The sequence below is a fragment of the Etheostoma spectabile genome, chromosome 11 (assembly GCF_008692095.1).
Source record: "Etheostoma spectabile isolate EspeVRDwgs_2016 chromosome 11, UIUC_Espe_1.0, whole genome shotgun sequence".
Lineage (NCBI taxonomy): Eukaryota > Metazoa > Chordata > Actinopteri > Perciformes > Percidae > Etheostoma > Etheostoma spectabile.
The window spans coordinates 24,100,273-24,117,652 of record NC_045743.1 but is presented as its reverse complement, the minus strand read 5'-3'; the positions used below and the strand labels follow the sequence as shown (position 1 = coordinate 24,117,652).

Here is a 17,380-nt window from a genome sequence, read left to right as displayed (position 1 = left end):
TTCCCCGTCGTGGGATGAATAAAGTCTAATCTATGATGTGAACGGGCATGGCACTAGTCCAAATAGAAGAAGTGGTGTTCCCACCAGTGCCTGATCCTGTCTGAGCAGCACATTTATCACAATAAAAATGACTAATTTATACAGAGGTACACATTACTATTCGCGGTTTTACGCTCAGACGTACAGTACAGGCCGAAAGTTTGGACACACCTTTTTCATTCAATTTCACACTTTTTTGTTAAGTACATAATTCCATGTGTTCTTCTATAGTTTTGATGCCTTCAGTGATAATCTACAATGTCATGAAAATTAAAGGAAATGCATTGAATGAGATGTGTCCAAACTTTTGGCCTGTACTTTATGTCTAAACTTTGTAAAAAGGAATACACTTTGATTTATTCTTGTTTGCTCCTTAAGATCTTACCCAAAATACACACACACACACTTTCAATAAAAAGAAATGAAAACGGTGCATAAATAAAACATAAAAAGTACAACTATTACTATTTTGTATTTAAAATGTTTTTTGTCAATGATCAATGCTTTTTGTTTTTTTATAGAAGAGGATAAATGTTGAATAGTATGTTGTTTCGCGCGCGCACACACGCACACACACGATTACATTGGAAATAGGAGTAACTTTATTAAAACGTCAAGCCACTCAAAGAGGCAAAAAGCAACACTGATCATCTGAACCATAAAAATACTTCTATAGATGTATTTCTCCAAAAGAGGATGTAATTGTATCAGTCTATTCACGAGTTCACAGAGAGCATTACATGTGTATCTACAGTCTGTCAGCCTGGGCGGTTAGAAGAAGTCTGCTGCTGTGGGCCGTCCTTTAGGTGTGCTCTTTGGAGTATTGGAGCCGGTCTTCCTGTTGGCCTTGGGGGTCTTTCTGGCAGACAGTGGTGTGGGCGGAGACTTCAAGACCCCAAACTTGGGTTTCTGCTTTGGGTCAAAGGGCACTCGGGACGGCCCATCTGGACTCAGCAGAAGGCTGCGATCGGTCTTCCTGAACTCTGCACCATGACAAGATAAACAGTACAGGCAACACCGTTACCAAGACATGCAAAGGATTTAGAACATTATTATTATTATTATTAGAGAACCACAACAAACAGCTAAAATACTACTAAGCTCAGGGTTTAAAGGTCATTCTTGACTTTGGAAAAGCAGTTGAGAATACCACCTGCATGTGTGTTACTATGGTAACTGAGTGAGCAGAGGCCGACCGATACAGCCTTTTTAAGGCCGATACCGATTCAAAACATTTGTATCCAAAATCCAAAATATATTTTTATATAATCCAGAAACGCGGAAAAAAATAAACAGATTTCCTTAACATGAGACATTTGTTATTTATGAGTTCTCACTAATATAATACATTTGTTTTATTGTCACAACAGAACTGAGGAACATCAAAATATATGAAAGTTCTGATAACTAAAATGTATAAAAATACAAATTGCCAAAAAAATCAGTGTTGCCAACAGGGACGTTGTAGAGCGTCCTCTGATGGACAGACTATGCAACACCATCACTCATAACATTTATTCATTAATTTGTCATAAGTAATTCTGATGGATTTCAAAAAAGAAAAATTAACTTCACGTGATTATCACAGTTGTGTTAATTTGATGGAGGTTGAGGTTTTGAATAGGCTGCAACTAAAGGCGCTAAATGTTCATTCTCAATTTCCTTTCAATTAAATTATTCCCTTGGTTGAATTTTTTTTCTTTTATACAAAAAAAATGGAAAATGCCCATCACAATATCCAGAGTCCAAGGTGACGGCTTCAAATGTATCGAACGCTTTTGTCCGCCCAATCGTCTAAAACCAAAAACGGATTTTTTTTTTTTTAAACAAAATTACTTAAACAATAAAGTCATCTAAATTGTTGCCAATTCATTTTCTGTTGATTGACTTGAGGTACTCAAGACAACAAAATGAAATCTATCCAAAGAGCTATTTCCACTCATTTCCACAGCCTGAAACATGAAGTGTAGACAGTCTGCTCTGAACTCTTCCGGAACATTTGGACTTAACAAGTGATCCTATTTTATTTTTTAATCTACATTGAATACAGCTTTAATATTGATTTCTTACCAGCGGTCTTGTTATTCTTGAGACCAAAGGTCACCTTCTTGGATTCTGATTTGGGAGTTTGACTCTTCTGTGGAATAAAAACAGAGTTTTACCATCAGGGAACGACTGAGCTGCACAAGGAAGGAAACAATAGTTTTGATTTATTCTATGCTAGACAGAAATTTCAGGTTTCCTGAGAAATAGATATATAGCGAGAGAGAATCTGAAAGGACAAAATCTTTCACTCAACCTGACCACAGGGAGGGGCTGGAGACTTTCTTCTGCGGAGAATGCTACAATACAACTTACTGTGCCCCCGTAGTTCTTTGTAGCTTCTACACTAACCATTCTGTACTCTGATGGCTGAGGGGCATATTTTCATATGTTTAACCCTTGTATGGTATTCGGGTCAAATTGACCAATTTCAAATTTTTACAAGAAGAAAAAGTTACAAGTCAGTTTTTCTACCTGAAAATCAACGGCCTTATCTTATTTTCTTTGATAAACATGTATTCCTGACTCAATTCAGAAAATTATTCTGGATATGACCACTTATGTTTTTTCCATAGTGAATTTTTAACATGAATTATAACCTTATGACAAAAAACGAACCCACTTCCATTTTTAATTGTGTTCTAGTAGAGACTTATTGCATTCCCTAAACATATACAGTATGCTATCTCAATTGTTTGAAATTGAGATAGACAAGATTTGGTAATAGATTATGAAGTAAAATTTTTATTTCAGAATTGTTTTTAAAACCCTAAATAAGTCACGGGTCAATTTGACCCGCGGGTTACGAGAGGGTCCCGGAAGTGAAGACAACACAAGGGATATAGTACAATGTGTGTGTGGTTGTGTGTGTGTGTGTGTGTTTGTGTTTGTGGGGTGTTAAGCTGAATCTCATTTTAAGAAAATTGCCCCATAGAACTTCACTTCCCAGAGTGCACCAGCAGCAGTGCACCTGAACAGCTGCTGTGCACCTGATCAGTCATCACTGATTAGGAGCACCTGGTAAGACATGGAGGTGCTCAGTCAGTCAGTAACACAAACTGCAGAGAGAAGACACTTCAAGTTCACCCACAAAGCTCAGCCCAGAGACGCCAATGGTCGGTGAAAGTTTATTATTTTCATATTGTTTAACTGCTGAAAGATTGATTTAATTGACTTAAAATTTGTGTTGAATGGGTTTGCAAACATTAGTTATTTTGAGGAAATGTGTGAAATGGTTGAAATGATTTTCATGTTAAATTTTGGTTCTGTCTTAAAAGGTTTACAACCTGATCTACAACAAATCAACAACTAATCCACTGGCAGACCAATCACCTGAACGAGCCAGATAAGAATAAAAGAGTTTGAATTGAAAGTTTGAGTTGTACACGTGTCCTTTGGGTGCTGAACGAGGGGAGGACTTGACAGTTGTAAACCAAGCGGAGCGGCCTGGCCCTGAGGATAAACGGCTTCAGATCCAGAAATAAGTCGTTGACGCAGAGGAAGTCAAGATGGCGGAAGATGTCCTGGGGAAGTCGGTCCAGCAGCTAAAAAAGGAGAGGACCAAGGCAAAAAGCAGCTTCACCAGACAAGCCAACTTAATTTCAAGAGAAGCAAGTAGCATGCTTCAAGTGGAGTTAAAGGAAGAATTCACTAAGCTTTCAGACTGTTTCAGAAAGATGCTTGATGCAAACGATGACTACAGGCTCGGACTGGAAGCAGACATTAAGACTGAGGAGAAGGAAGCTGGTCTTGATGAACAGCTAAAGGCCGACGTTAACAGAGCTGTAACGGAAGGTGAAGCGAAGTTGGTGGAAATAAGAGACATTGTTCAAACAAACCTGTGGTCGAGGTATGGAAGAAGTGAACTTCTTGGGGCAATTCTGGAAGCAGAAAAAGCCAATGAGAAAGCGGCTGATGTACCTGTGGAAAGTGCCAATTTAGAGGGCTTTGAAGTGCACCTCGCTCTCTTGGAAAACAGAAGAAAAGAGGCCATCTCAGCAATGTTAACATGGGAGAGATGGATCCCTGTTGAATTAAAGGAGGAATTAGATGGAAGAGTCAAGGATGTACGAGCATTTCACAACAGGCTTGAGTTAAGGAAAGTGGAATTTGTCACTGCACGGACCATCAATGTGCAAGGCACAGGAGTGACCATTACCCCAACGGCACAGCCACACCAATATTAGAATCAAGCCAACCTCTCTACCTATTCAATGGAACCAAGAGAGAATACAACAGATGGAAAGACGGGAAGCCTGCAGAAGCAGGGAGAGCCATCGGATCAATAGAAGTGAAGAAAATTCAACTGGAGAGTGTGGATGACAAATCTCAAGAGACCTCAGACTTTCAACCTACACCACGCTACATGTTCAGAGTCCTGGAGAACAGAATGGCAACAAATCACATCATAGTGGAAATCCTTGAAGAGCTTGAGAAGATGCCACATGTGAAGGGAACCAGCCAAGAAAAGTCATTGACCTCATACAGACAGTGGAGAAGGCCCTGAGACCTCACGAGTTAGGAAACTCTGGAGCTAAAAGAACCCACTGGTAATTAAAACCATTGAAAGCAAGTTGCTGACTTATTAAAGGACGGGTGAGTTCATGGTCGAACCCAGAAACAAAGTCAATCAGACAACCACTTGACATGCTCTTGAAGTCCTAGAGGTCAAGAAGAAATACTAGAGAGACTTGAACAGCTCAGAACTGTGGAGAAGTTGGATAAATCAGATTGGTCAGAGAAGAAGTATGACAGAAAGACTGCCTCAACAAGAACCACAAAGAAAGGAGACTTCGGTGAGGTGTGTGGTGTCTGTGGTGAAAGTGGGCACAACAACAAGATTTTCTTCTGTAGAAAGTTCAAAAAACTTAAGCTACCTGAAAAGAAGGCTGTACTGAGAAAGCTAGGAGCATGCAGAAAATGTCTCGGATGCCATGATGCAGATGGATACTGCAGAGACACTTTCTTATGCAGAAATGAAGACTGTAAAAGGGAAGGTGGTGCCCCGGACCACCATTTTTTCCTCTGCCCAAAAGGAGAAGTCAGAAGAGGTGAAAAGAGAGAGAGTGCAAGAAACAGCAAAGGTGAAAGCAAACTAACAGAGGAACAAGAGGGATTCTTGTCTGAACTTTCTCCAGAAATGGCAGATCGATGCAGAAAGGCTTTCACCAACACCAGCAAAATCGCAGGGACATTCGATGCTTCAGGCCAGTCTGAGCTACTGCAAAGAAATGGACTCCCTGAACTTCCTGTCATTATGATGTTGATGCAAGTCACTGCAAATGCAGGGCAGAAGATAGGGACTTTAATTGACCTCGCTTCAGATACAAACTACATAACCCATAAGGCTGCAGAAAGACTGAGGTTAAGACATGAGACGATAACCTTAGTTGTGCATGGAGTTGGTGGTATGACCATGAAGGTGAGAACACAAAGGTATCTCCTGAAAGTTAGAGTCAAGACACCTAAAGGAACAGAGAGAGCTCATGAAATGGTCTGCTACGGCTTGGACGAAATCGCCAGAGTACACCAAGTAATTAAACCAGAAAAGTTGAAAACGTTTTTCCCGGAAGTCAAACTTGAAGAATTGGAAAGACCAGAAGAGGTTGAACTTCTGATTAGCCACAGAGAGGGAAGACTCGCTCCACAGAGAATAAAAATCATTGGAGACCTCGTCTTGTGGGAGGGCCCATTGGGGAAGACGGTGGGTGGAGCACATCCCGATCTATTTGAAGAGGTGGAAGTTGCAGTATATGAGTCAAAGACACACTTTGCTCGCTCCATGAGGACAGCTGCTGTCAAATACCAAGAGATCATAAGTCCTACTACTGACAAAGCCCAGCTACAGCAGGAGGATGTGGCTAAGACCAGATTTGCAGCTGCCAGTAATCGTGAGTTTCTGGAGTGGTGGCGCTGGGACAGCATCGGAGCTGCATGTGAGCCAAGATGTGGAGGATGCCGATGTGGAAACTGTCCACCAGGAGGAAAAGAAATGACCCTGGCAGAGGAGCGAGAGCTAGAGGTAATTAAAGGAGGCCTCACCTACAAGAAGGGTGATGCTCACACACCAGCTCTGCATTGGGATGCAAAGTATCCTTGGACGGTAGATCCTGCTTCTCTCCCAAACAACAAAGGTGCAATCCAAGCTTGTTTCTTAAGGATGGAAAAACAACTAAGCAGAGAGCCAGACTGGAAAGTTGCATATGCTACCCAGATCCACGAAATGGTCGAACGAGGCGTAGCCATAAAACTCACCAACAAAATCATGGACGAGTGGAACGGACCAGTGTGGTACGTGAGCCACCTGGTGGCACCAAATCCTCATTCTATGACAACACCAGTTCGTATTGTATGGAATAGCAGCCAGAAATACAAAGGTGTGTGTATGAATGATCTTCTTCTGAAGGGACCAGACGTCCTCAACCCTATCAGAGCTGTCCTGCTGAGGTTCAGAGAAGGGACGTATGCAGCTCTAGGAGACATCAAAAAGATGTACAACTCTGTATGGCTGGAGGAGCGTGAGAAGCATCTTCACAGGTTCCTCTGGAGGGACAACCCAGATGAAGAGATACGTGAATATGCAATTACAAGAGTCAACATGGGGGACAGACCTGCTGGTTGCATTGCTCAGTTGGTATGAGGGAAACAGCAAGCCTGCCCAACTTTCACTTGGAGGATGAACGTAGAGTCATTGAAGAGGACAGTTATGTGGATGACCTCTTAACCTCCCAAAATGACTTAAGTAAACTTAACAAGATCACAGCAAATGTGGAAGAGATCTTGAAAGCTGGAGGTTTCTTCCTCAAACCATGGGTCCGGTCAGGGCAAAGTGGGAGGCAAGGAAATGAGACAGATGTCCTAACAGAGATACAAAGCAGAACCTGGATTCTTCCAAATCAAATGAGGGGCGTAGACAACAAAGCCTTGGGTATTGGCTACCAAGCGGATGAAGACAAGTTGTACATGTTAACCTCAGTTAACTTTTCCAGAAGGAAAAAGAAGATGAGAGTTGGAAAAGATCTTCTCAAAGAGGAGGTGAGAACTGGGACACCTAAACCACTGACTAGGAGGGCTCTCTTAAGCCAAGTGGCTGGACTGTACGACCCAATTGGCTTAGTTACACCTGCCAAACAGAAAGGAGCGATTCTTGTCAGAAAAGCATTTCAGGAGGGAGGGGGTGGAAAACTAACCCAAGAAACCTGGGACCAACCTCTCTCAGAAGGCCTCAGAGAAGAAGCCATACAGCTTTTCGAAGAATATGTGCAGCTTGGACAGGTGAGATTCCACAGAAGCCTCACACCAGCTGGCTGGGAAGGGAAACCTTGGGGCATTACGTTCTCAGATGGAAGTGACAAAGCCTATGGCGCTGTGATGTACTTACGATGGGAGACGAATCAAGGCACTGAGGTTCGTTTAGTTGAATCAAAAGCCAAACTGACACCCCTAGATCAAAAGGGAGAAGCTGTAAAAGCTGAAATGTGTGGTGCTGTCTTTGCAGCCAGGATCAGAAAGTATGTGGAAAAACATGCTCAAATGAAGATTGAGAGATGGTTCCATCTACTTGACAGTCAAACTGTCTTGGGAGCCATTCAAAGAGTCAGTTATGGGTACAAAACCTTCTTCGCAAATAGAGTGGGAGAAATCCAGAAGGCTGGACTAATGCAAGACTGGTGGTGGATCCGTGGAGATCTAAACATAGATGACATCATAACAAGAGGGGGCGCTCCTGGAGATTTGGAGGAAAATTCCACATGGCAAACTGGACCGGATTTCCTGAAGTTGCCAGTGGAGGAGTGGCCTATAAAATCAGCTGGTGAGGTTGCAGCTCAGGCCAGGGAGAGTGTAAACAGGCTCCAGAGGAAGGCATTCTCGTGTGCATTAAGAAGAGCTCAAGCAAGAAGGAGTCAGCAGGAAGGCACTCAGGAAAGTCCAAAGAGTGAATCTCAAGAGGGAATTAACCCAACTCTTCTAGGACGGAGACCCACTGGCTGGGTTAAAGATCTTGTGGAAGTAAGAAGATTTAGTAGCCTGTCCCAACTGGTGAGAGTCGTTGCCTGGGTTTGTCTAGCTGCCAAGCAGTGGCTAAAGAGGAAGTATAAGGCCCCTAAACAGTCAGAGTGGGAGGTAAGATCACCCAAGCAATCTGTGATTACTGTCAAAGACCAGGAAGATGCATAACAGACCTCTCCGCAGCAGGACAGTACAGTTTTCTCAGACACGACTCTTAGCAGATTGGCGGTATACAAAGATTCAAACTCTGGACTGCTAGTTTGCGGAGGTAGGATTCAGACGTTCAATGAAGATAAGAGCACAGTGCCAGTTTTACCATTTGAAGCATGGGTGTCTACACTGCTGGCACGGGAATCCCACAAAGCAAATCACGAGGGAGTGGCAGGAACCCTTCTCCGGATGAGGAAGAAAGCCTGGGTAATAAAAGGCCGTAGACTTGCTAAGAAAATTGTAGACAGCTGTGTGGTCTGCAGGAAAAACAAGGCAAAACTGTGTCAACAAATCATGGCTGACCTGCCTCCAGAGCGAACAGGTCCAGCTGCACCTTTTGAATTCACAACCATGGACCTGTTCGGCCCTTATGAAGTAAAAGATGAGGTCAAGAAGAGAACTAGACTCAGAGTATGGGGGATAGTCTTCTGCTGTATGGCTTCCCGAGCCATACACACAGAAGTGGTGAGTGACATGTCATCTGAAGGATTTCTGCTAGCCTATCAAAGGTTCACTTCACTGAGAGGACATCCCAGGAAACTCTGGTCAGACCCTGGCACAAACTTTGTGGGAGCCAGACCTGCGCTGGAGAAGCTTCACAAATTCCTCAACCAACTAAACAAGTCTGAACTTGAGGACAAAGCTGCCAAGCATGGTACAGAATGGTCGTGGATGATCCACCCTGCTGACTCTCCCCATAGGAATGGTGCAGCAGAAGCAGCTGTCAAGATAGTAAAGCGGGCATTGAGTAACCTCGGTGGAGATGGTGTTTTCACATGGGGAGAATTCCAAACCTTTCTCTACATGGCAGCCAACCTTGCGAATGAGAGACCCATCGATGCAAGAACTCAAAGCAGAGAAGACTGTGTAGAGTACATCACCCCGAATTCTCTGCTTTTGGGACGTGCCAATCTAAAGGGTGACACTGGAGATTTTCAGTTTGACGGCTACCCTTACAAAAGACTAAAACGTATTGAAGCAGAGGTGAGCAATTTCTGGAAGAAGTGGAGCCAATTGGCTGGACCTAATTTGTTCATAAGGAACAAATGGCACACCAAAGAACGAAATGTTGCCGTTGGAGATGTGGTCTGGTTAGCTGACCAAAATGCCCTGAGAGGACAGTACAGGCTGGCTAGAGTGGTTGATGTCAATGCTGACAACAAAGGCATCGTAAGAGATGTGCTTGTGAAGACTGTTCCCAGCTATCCTGTTCACACCACAAGAGCAAACAGTGAAAGAACCAAGAGCCTTCGAACTAAAATCCCAGCCACAATTCTTCACAGAGATGTTCGACGTCTTGTCATCTTACTTCCCACTGAAGAACAAACAGAAGTATGAAGGGTTTGAGTGACCTCTCTGGCTTGTGAGAAACCAGGAGCTCAAGTGGGAGGTGTTAAGCTGAATCTCATTTTAAGAAAATTGCCCCATAGAACTTCACTTCCCAGAGTGCACCAGCAGCAGTGCACCTGAACAGCTGCTGTGCACCTGATCAGTCATCACTGATTAGGAGCACCTGGTAAGACATGGAGGTGCTCAGTCAGTCAGTAACACAAACTGCAGAGAGAAGACACTTCAAGTTCACCCACAAAGCTCAGCCCAGAGACGCCAATGGTCGGTGAAATGTTTACTAATTTTCATATTGTTTAACTGCTGAATAGATTGATTTAATTGACTTAAAATTTTGTGTTGAATGGGTTTATGCAAACATTAGTTTATTTTGAGGAAATGTGTGAAATGTGTGAAATGATTTTCATGTTAAATTTTGGTTCTGTCTAAAAGGTTTACAACCTGATCTACAACAAAAACACTAATCTCGATAAGGCTATGGGGGGGGGGGGGGGGGGGGGGGGGGGGGGGAGGGGGGGGGGGGGGGGGTGGGGGGGGGGGGGGGGGGGGGGGGGGGGGGGGGGGGGGGGGGGGGGGGGGGGTGGGGGGGGGGGGGGGGGACAATCACCGAACGAGCCAGAAGAATAAAAGAGTTTTTGAATTGAAAGTTTTGAGTTGTACACGTGTCCTTTGGGTGCTGAACGAGGGGAGGACTTGACAGTGTGTGTACAAAGACATTTCTTTGCATTCATTATTGTAACCGGTCAGTCTGATGAGTCAATGTTTAATCTGCTAATTAAAATGACACTAATAGCGTTTTTAAAATGCATTAAAGCAACACTAGAGAACTTTTCCCACTTAAGTGGACGGCAAGTAAATACAAAAAGTGAGTTTATCAGGTGGGCAAAGTATCACAGCTCTGACGTTAGCTTTCCATTCGCAGCGTCCGATTCGGCAGTTAAGGGTAAAGTTAAGGGAAACATAACTTAAATTGGGGATCATTTATTTTTTGAATTACCCCTTACTGTTCTCTATTCCTGCATCATTAGGTCTGTTATCGACTCTGTGGTCTGTTGAAGCAGCATTAATCTGAATTACTAACACCTGGCCTCACCCAGTTGCCTCCTCAGCCTGGCTTGGCCAACATGAAACACACTAAGCCAGCATGCCCTGACTAGACTAGGTCAAGCCATTCGGATTTTCTATGTCCCTCCAAATATCCCTCCATGACACCTTATTTTGTGTTTGTACACCGCCAACTAGTCCAAATGAGCCATTAGCTCAATATAGGCTCAGCAAAGAATGCTTTTTATTATTTATATTTTCACAAAAACAATAAAAGGTTTCAAAAAATCTGAAACTGTTTTAAGGAAACTTTAGCAAATCTGGGATTATGTACTCTCGGTTTGACAAATTTAGGTATAGTGGGTCCAATAATAATACATTTATTTTTATAACCCTTTTAAAGAGTACTCAAAGGCACTCCATATGAAAACAAAACAAAAACAGTGCAATTATACTTAATACAACTATAGCTACGAGAAATAACAAACAAGCACAGATTAAAAGCAGATTTAAATAGGAGGGTCCTGAAGGAGAATGTCTGAGGTGTTGTGGGAAAGAGTTCCAGAGAGAGGGGGCAGCCCATGTCACCAGGTGAGAGGGGTGAGGAGTTAATCGTCAGGACACCTGGGGTTACGGGTAGGAGCACGTCAGGGAGGTAGGAGGGGGCGAGGTTGTGGAGGGCTTTGCAGGTGATGAGAAGAATTCTGTACTGGATTTGGACCCTAACTAACGGAGGATGTGATCTCTGGTTGGGGGGTGAGTGAGCAGAATGGGGAGATTTCGGATGTATTGTAGTGAGGTTTTTGGTGGATGCGCAGTACCTGTACTGTACAAGATGCTGTTGAAGTAATCCAGTCTTGAGGTGATGAAAGCATGGATAAACGTTTCAGCGGGAGATGGAGGGGCTAAGGTGGGTAATATGTTTGAGATTGAAGGAAGTTTTTGTAATTTGGTTAATGTGGCGTTCAAAAAGAGCTTAATCAAAGACTACACCAAGGTTAAAGGTGTGTGTGGAAGCAGTAACAGTGGAGTCATCGATGCAGAGGGAGGATCTGTTGAGGGATTCAGGGTTTAGGGTTTTGAGGAAGTTGCATCCAGGTTTTTATATTCGCGAGGCAGCTTGTAAGGGTGGAGTGAGTGGCGGCAGTAATGGATTTGGTGGATATGTAGAGCTGGGTGTAGTCGGCATAAGTGTGAAATTGGAGGCCATGTGGGGATGTGATGTGCCCATGGGGAAGCATGTAGGGGATGAAGAGGAAGGGCCCGAGCACTAAACCTTGGGGGACACCTTGAGAGACTGGGGCTGTGTTAGAGTTGGATTTATTAATACTAATAAACTGGTGGTGGTCAGAAAAGTATGATTTAAATCAGGAGAGGGCAGTGCCAGTGATACAAAAATCAGAAATGGTGTCTGAAATGGTTCGCAGAGTTATGTGCACAATTTTGGACAGAAAGAAGGAGATTGGAGTTGAGTCTGTAGTTGTTGGGGATGTGGTCTACATGTGAAAAAAAATCTGAAATCTCCCTTTTTTGCCTTTTCAAAAACAGGATAAAGCTTTCAGAAATCTTACAGTTTCAGATTTTATAACCAGCTTTAATGCTTAACCTAAAATGTCACGCTCACACAACAGTAAGAGGTGCAAAAAAAACAACCAGTAGGATGATTGGTCACTCAGCAATCTCCTAAATTTATCCTTTAACCGCCGAATCGGGAGCATTAGTCGGAAGCTAATTTAACAGTCACCAAAGTATCATCAACATAAGCTATACTGAGAAGGGTTTTCATGTAAAGAAAATGTGTATTCATTTTAAGCCTGACAAATGTGTTTCTCACAAAACATTTTCAAGGGTCGACACCTAGCTAACCAGGTCCTACATGTCATCCCCCATCTCCCCCCCTTCCTGTCTATCTGTACTATCAAATACAAATGCATAAAAAGCCCAATAACAATCTTAAAAAAGCTCCACATTAACAATAGATCAAATGAGTGTAATGTGAGGGGTGTTCACTTCCAGCAGCAGGAGTATTGTACACTACCTGCTCAGCACACAAAGGTAGCAGCTAGCTGGTGAACATAGTGGAGTCTTAAGTATCCAGATTACACATTTGAGTAGTTCTGACTGTTTACTTTTACCTTCTTGCTGGACAGCGGGGTGCTGGGGCGCCCCTTGGTTTTGCAAAAGAGTGGTGTTGGGACTGTAGCTTTGCTCTGAAATGTGATGAAGTCAGACGATGAGGTTGTCTTCAGCTTCTTTGTTGACTTTTTAGTGGACAGAGGTGTAGATCGCTTGTCAACATCCTGAAAACGGAGACAGATTCAAAGTTTCTGATGTTTCTGTTTTATCCGATAGTCATGATCAGTCTCATCTCCTTAGAACCATTTAACCTCATTAAACACTCACCCTGTCTGGTTTTAACTTCTTGGCAACAGTTTCTTCTTGTGCGAGGCCGTTGATAGATGTAGCCTCCTGTGCAGCAGCCTCCAGCTCGTCGGCCTCGTACTCAAAGACCACAGGGATCTTCCTCTTCTTCTTGACCTCTTTCCTAGAGGAAGAGACTATTTCATCCAAAGGGGGCTCTGCATCAACAATGCCAACCACCGGCAACTGGGTGGGATCTTTCTCGTCCACTTGGGCTGCCGCCAACTTCTTCTTCTTCTTCTTCTTTGCTGGCGTTGTCATGCTGACCTCACACTGCAGTTCCTCAGTATCCAACGCTGCAGCTAAAGTCTCAGATTCTTTTTGAGTCTTTTTCCTTTTCTTCTTCAGAAGGGTTACAGCGCTTTCATCTGCAGCAGGTAAAGCTTCGAGGCTTGCATCCACCTGCTTGCCTTTTTTCTTTGTCTTCTTTTTAAGTGGCACTGATGTGATTTCGGCGTCTGTGGGCTTTCCCTCTACCTCGAACTGGGCCTCAGCCTCAACCTGTGCTGCTATGTCAGCAATGAGGTTCTTTTTCTTACTCTTCTTATTGCACGTGGCCGTAGAATCAGATGGCCTCTCGAGTCTGGTGCTTGGATCCTCACAATGTATTAATGGGAAATCTACTTCTGTGCCGACACCACCAACTTGTGTTTCAACCTCAACCTCTTTGAGATTCTTCTCTGCATTCAGGTTCTTCTTTTTCTTCTTGGCTGGGGTTGTAGCATCAATGTCTGGTGCCTTCTTTTCAGCCGACTCCTCACTACTTACTGGTATGACCTCTGCTTCTGTGTTGAGCTGCGATTTGGCCACAGTCTCATCTGTTTGGGACTTAGCCTTCAGGCCCTTCTTTTTCTTCTTCTTCCCAGAGAGAGCAGTATCAGCATTAGAGGACGTATCTGGCTCCGGTTGGACACCAGTCTGCTGCTCTTCTGCCGCCAAAGGTTTGAGCTCAGAAGCCTCCCTCTTTGAGAACTGTTCAGATTGGTCCTTGTCAGCAAGCGTGGGTAGGCTTGTTTCTTCAGTGACTGTAACCGTAGGCGGTTTCTTTACTTCAGAGACGAGCAGAGTTGCCCTCTGGCCCTCGGGAGTAGCTGCCTCGCTCACTTCTACAGATGAGATGGAGCTTTGCTTTGTCTGTGCTTCCTTTCCTAAATCTTCTGTTTGTGAACACTCCACACCTTCTTCAGTCTCTTTAATTTGACCCTGTTCAGACCTCGCTGCAATTTCCTCACCACCTGCACTTCCACCCTCCCCTGCCTTCTTTTTCTTCTTCCTCTTCCTCCTCTTCTTCTTGGTTTCATTATTTGCAGTCAGGTCAGCTGGTTCCTTGTCATCTTTCACCAACTCCTCGTTTTGCTTGTTGAGCGTGGATGCCTCCTTTTTCTTCCCTGAAGAAGGAGAGAGACATGATTAAATGGAGTGCAAGGAGACAAAAATATAGTTAATTTCTTTATTTCTAAAAAAAATAATTAAAAGAAATTAAAAAAAAAACAATGAAGATGTAGGACATTTAAGAATTAAAAGGTACCAACTGTTGTCTGGAGGTCAGTTTTATCTGAGGAGGAAGAATTGTCATTTCTACTTGGGATAACTCTAGTTGGTCGAAAAACAAAGGAAATCTTTAAGTGATGCTAAAATGTCCCAGTAGGGTTTCCTCCGACTCAAGAGCCCTACATAGAACATTATGCTTGCACATATGCCGGCCCAGGCAATACTCACTCTGAAATTGTCACACAATCCAATCAGTCAGCCACATCTTACGCAACACAGATGCAACTCACCTGATGTTTTATGTAATTTTGCAACTTTGAAGTTCTTGATTTAATATGGCAAAAGCATGGTGTCAGAGCTGGAAAAGTTCTTACAGTGTCCAATTACAGGTGTTGCTAAGGTCTGAAAACATCTGAGCCTATCAGAGCCTTGCAGGCGGAATTAAGTCTGGAAAAGTCATCTTTCGGTGCCACGGTTGGAGACCTTGGTTGAGGCTGACGCAGCTGCATGACTTGTTGTAAGTGGTCCACTTAATAAAATAAATCCAATCAAAGAGAGTGCAGCAGCAGAGAGACAAAAGAGGGCTGCTAGAGTGTAAAACGTTTCTCTGCACTCACCCTCAATCAGTTTAACAAGCAGGAGTCAGCTTTGAAGCCAAAGATGGTGGAACTCACACAGGTCGTGCAAAAAGGAAAAATAATTACTATGACTTTAATATAAAAGGTATACCATATCCTTACAGTTTCTACACCAGATTATTAATATTGGTGTTTCTGTGGTGTGCAAGTGTGCCAGCATTAGAGTTAGGTACCAAAATCTGTACTTTTTTGGGTACCGGCTGAATTACGTCGATACTACCAGACCGAGTCACGTCAGGCCTGCACGATATTGGAATAAAAAAAACGTACATTGTCTTGCATTGTTCTCCTGCAATATATATTGCGATATGAAAAAAGAAAAAAAATGTAAAAGATGACATAAATACCTATTTGGAAATAATAAATCATTCTCGACTACTGCAGTGATTTTGTAGGGGAGTGCAGCTACATAGAAGAAAAAAATGAAAAAGGATCTTTTCTAATGTGAACCATTCTTTCTTAAACTAATGCTTTACAAACACCAAAGCAAGTAAGCTGTGACTAACCTTACTCTTCTGAAGTGATTTTGGAGAGGGAAATTAGGTAGAAGTACGCTGGTTGACTAGCAGGACACCATTGTATTCATATAATAATCAATACAGGGTAACGTGTATGACAGTGACTGCATGTTGCTTCCTCTAAATTTCAGGTTGTAGTCGACTAGCGGGGCCAGCTCGTTAGTTTGATAAATTGATCAGACCTGCATGTCACGCACACTAGCAACAAACTGTGTATCCAAGAAGAATTAAATCAGTGGAAATGACGTTAGATCAGACACAGACTTCTGTAGTAGATTAGTGTTATGTTTCCAGTGTCGCGGCTCCGAACCGTAACGTTAGTTGGGACCGACGGACCCCTTGTTTCTTTAGGCTAACTATATTAGCTTTAGCCTGGCTGGTAACAGCTTTCTGCTTGTTTCTTTAGGCTAAGTATGTTAGCTTTAGCCTAGCTGGTAGCAGCTTTCTGCTTGTTTCTTTAGGCTAACTATATTAGCTTTAGCCTAGCTGGTAGCAGCTTTCTGCTTGTTTCTTTAGGCTAACTATATTAGCTTTAGCCTGGAGGGTAGCAGCTTTCTGCTTGTTCTTTAGGCTAACTATATTTGCTTTAGCCTGGCTGGTAGCAGCTTTCTGCTTGTTCTTTAGGCTAACTATATTTGCTTTAGCCTGGCTGGTAGCAGCTTTCTGCTTGATCTTTAGGCTAACTATATTAGCTTTAGCCTAGATGGTAGCAGCTTTCTGCTAGTTTCTTTAGGCTAACTATATTAGCTTTAGCCTGGCTGGTAGCAGCTTTCTGCTTGTTCTTTAGGCTAACTATATTTGCTTTAGCCTGGCTGGTAGCAGCTTTCTGCTTGTTCTTTAGGCTAACTATATTTGCTTTAGCCTGGCTGGTAGCAGCTTTCTGCTTGTTCTTTAGGCTAACTATATTAGCTTTAGCCTAGCTGGTAGCAGCTTTCTGCTTGTTTCTTTAGGCTAACTATATTAGCTTTAGCCTGGCTGGTAGCAGCTTTCTGCTTGTTTCTTTAGGCTAACTATATTAGCTTTAGCCTGGCTGGTAGCAGCTTTCTGCTTGTTTCTTTAGGCTAACTATATTAGCTTTAGCCTGGAGGGTAGCAGCTTTCTGCTTGTTCTTTAGGCTAACTATATTTGCTTTAGCCTGGCTGGTAGCAGCTTTCTGCTTGTTCTTTAGGCTAACTATATTTGCTTTAGCCTGGCTGGTAGCAGCTTTCTGCTTGTTTCTTTAGGCTAACTATATTAGCTTTAGCCTAGCTGGTAGCAGCTTTCTGCTTGTTTTTTAGGCTAACTATATTTGCTTTAGCCTGGCTGGTAGCAGCTTTCTGCTTGTTCTTTAGGCTAACTATATTTGCTTTAGCCTGGCTGGTAGCAGCTTTCTGCGGAGGGAAATGGCCAGGAGACGTAATCATGTTGCATTAATGAGGTGATTTAGTGTATTTGCAGCGAACATAAAACACTGACTAATGTAGCTTCACTGGGTTAGGGTTAGGTACTTTTCTACACACGGAGAGCCTCACTTCCCATAAGAAACCCTGTCGGACTGACGTCACACACACACGCTGTCCACATGGCTACCTGTCTTGAAGGGGAAGGGTCAGCCGGTAATAATCATGTAAAAGGACAACG

The 17,380-nt window shown here is 43.2% G+C and overlaps 1 protein-coding gene across 1 annotated transcript in view; it reads right to left on the bottom strand.

Moving 5' to 3' along the window:
• Positions 1-620: 620 nt before the first annotated feature.
• rrp1 (ribosomal RNA processing 1) overlaps positions 621-17,380 on the bottom strand; it is a 29,155-nt gene continuing 12,395 nt past the window's right edge. The window contains exons 13-16 of the mRNA XM_032529940.1: positions 13,096-14,501; positions 12,828-12,992; positions 2,110-2,176; positions 621-1,022 (exon numbers count right to left, since the gene is read on the bottom strand). Coding sequence (XP_032385831.1) covers positions 811-1,022; positions 2,110-2,176; positions 12,828-12,992; positions 13,096-14,501 — 1,850 coding nt within the window. The 3' untranslated portion in view covers positions 621-810. The remainder of the gene's footprint in view (positions 1,023-2,109; positions 2,177-12,827; positions 12,993-13,095; positions 14,502-17,380) is intronic.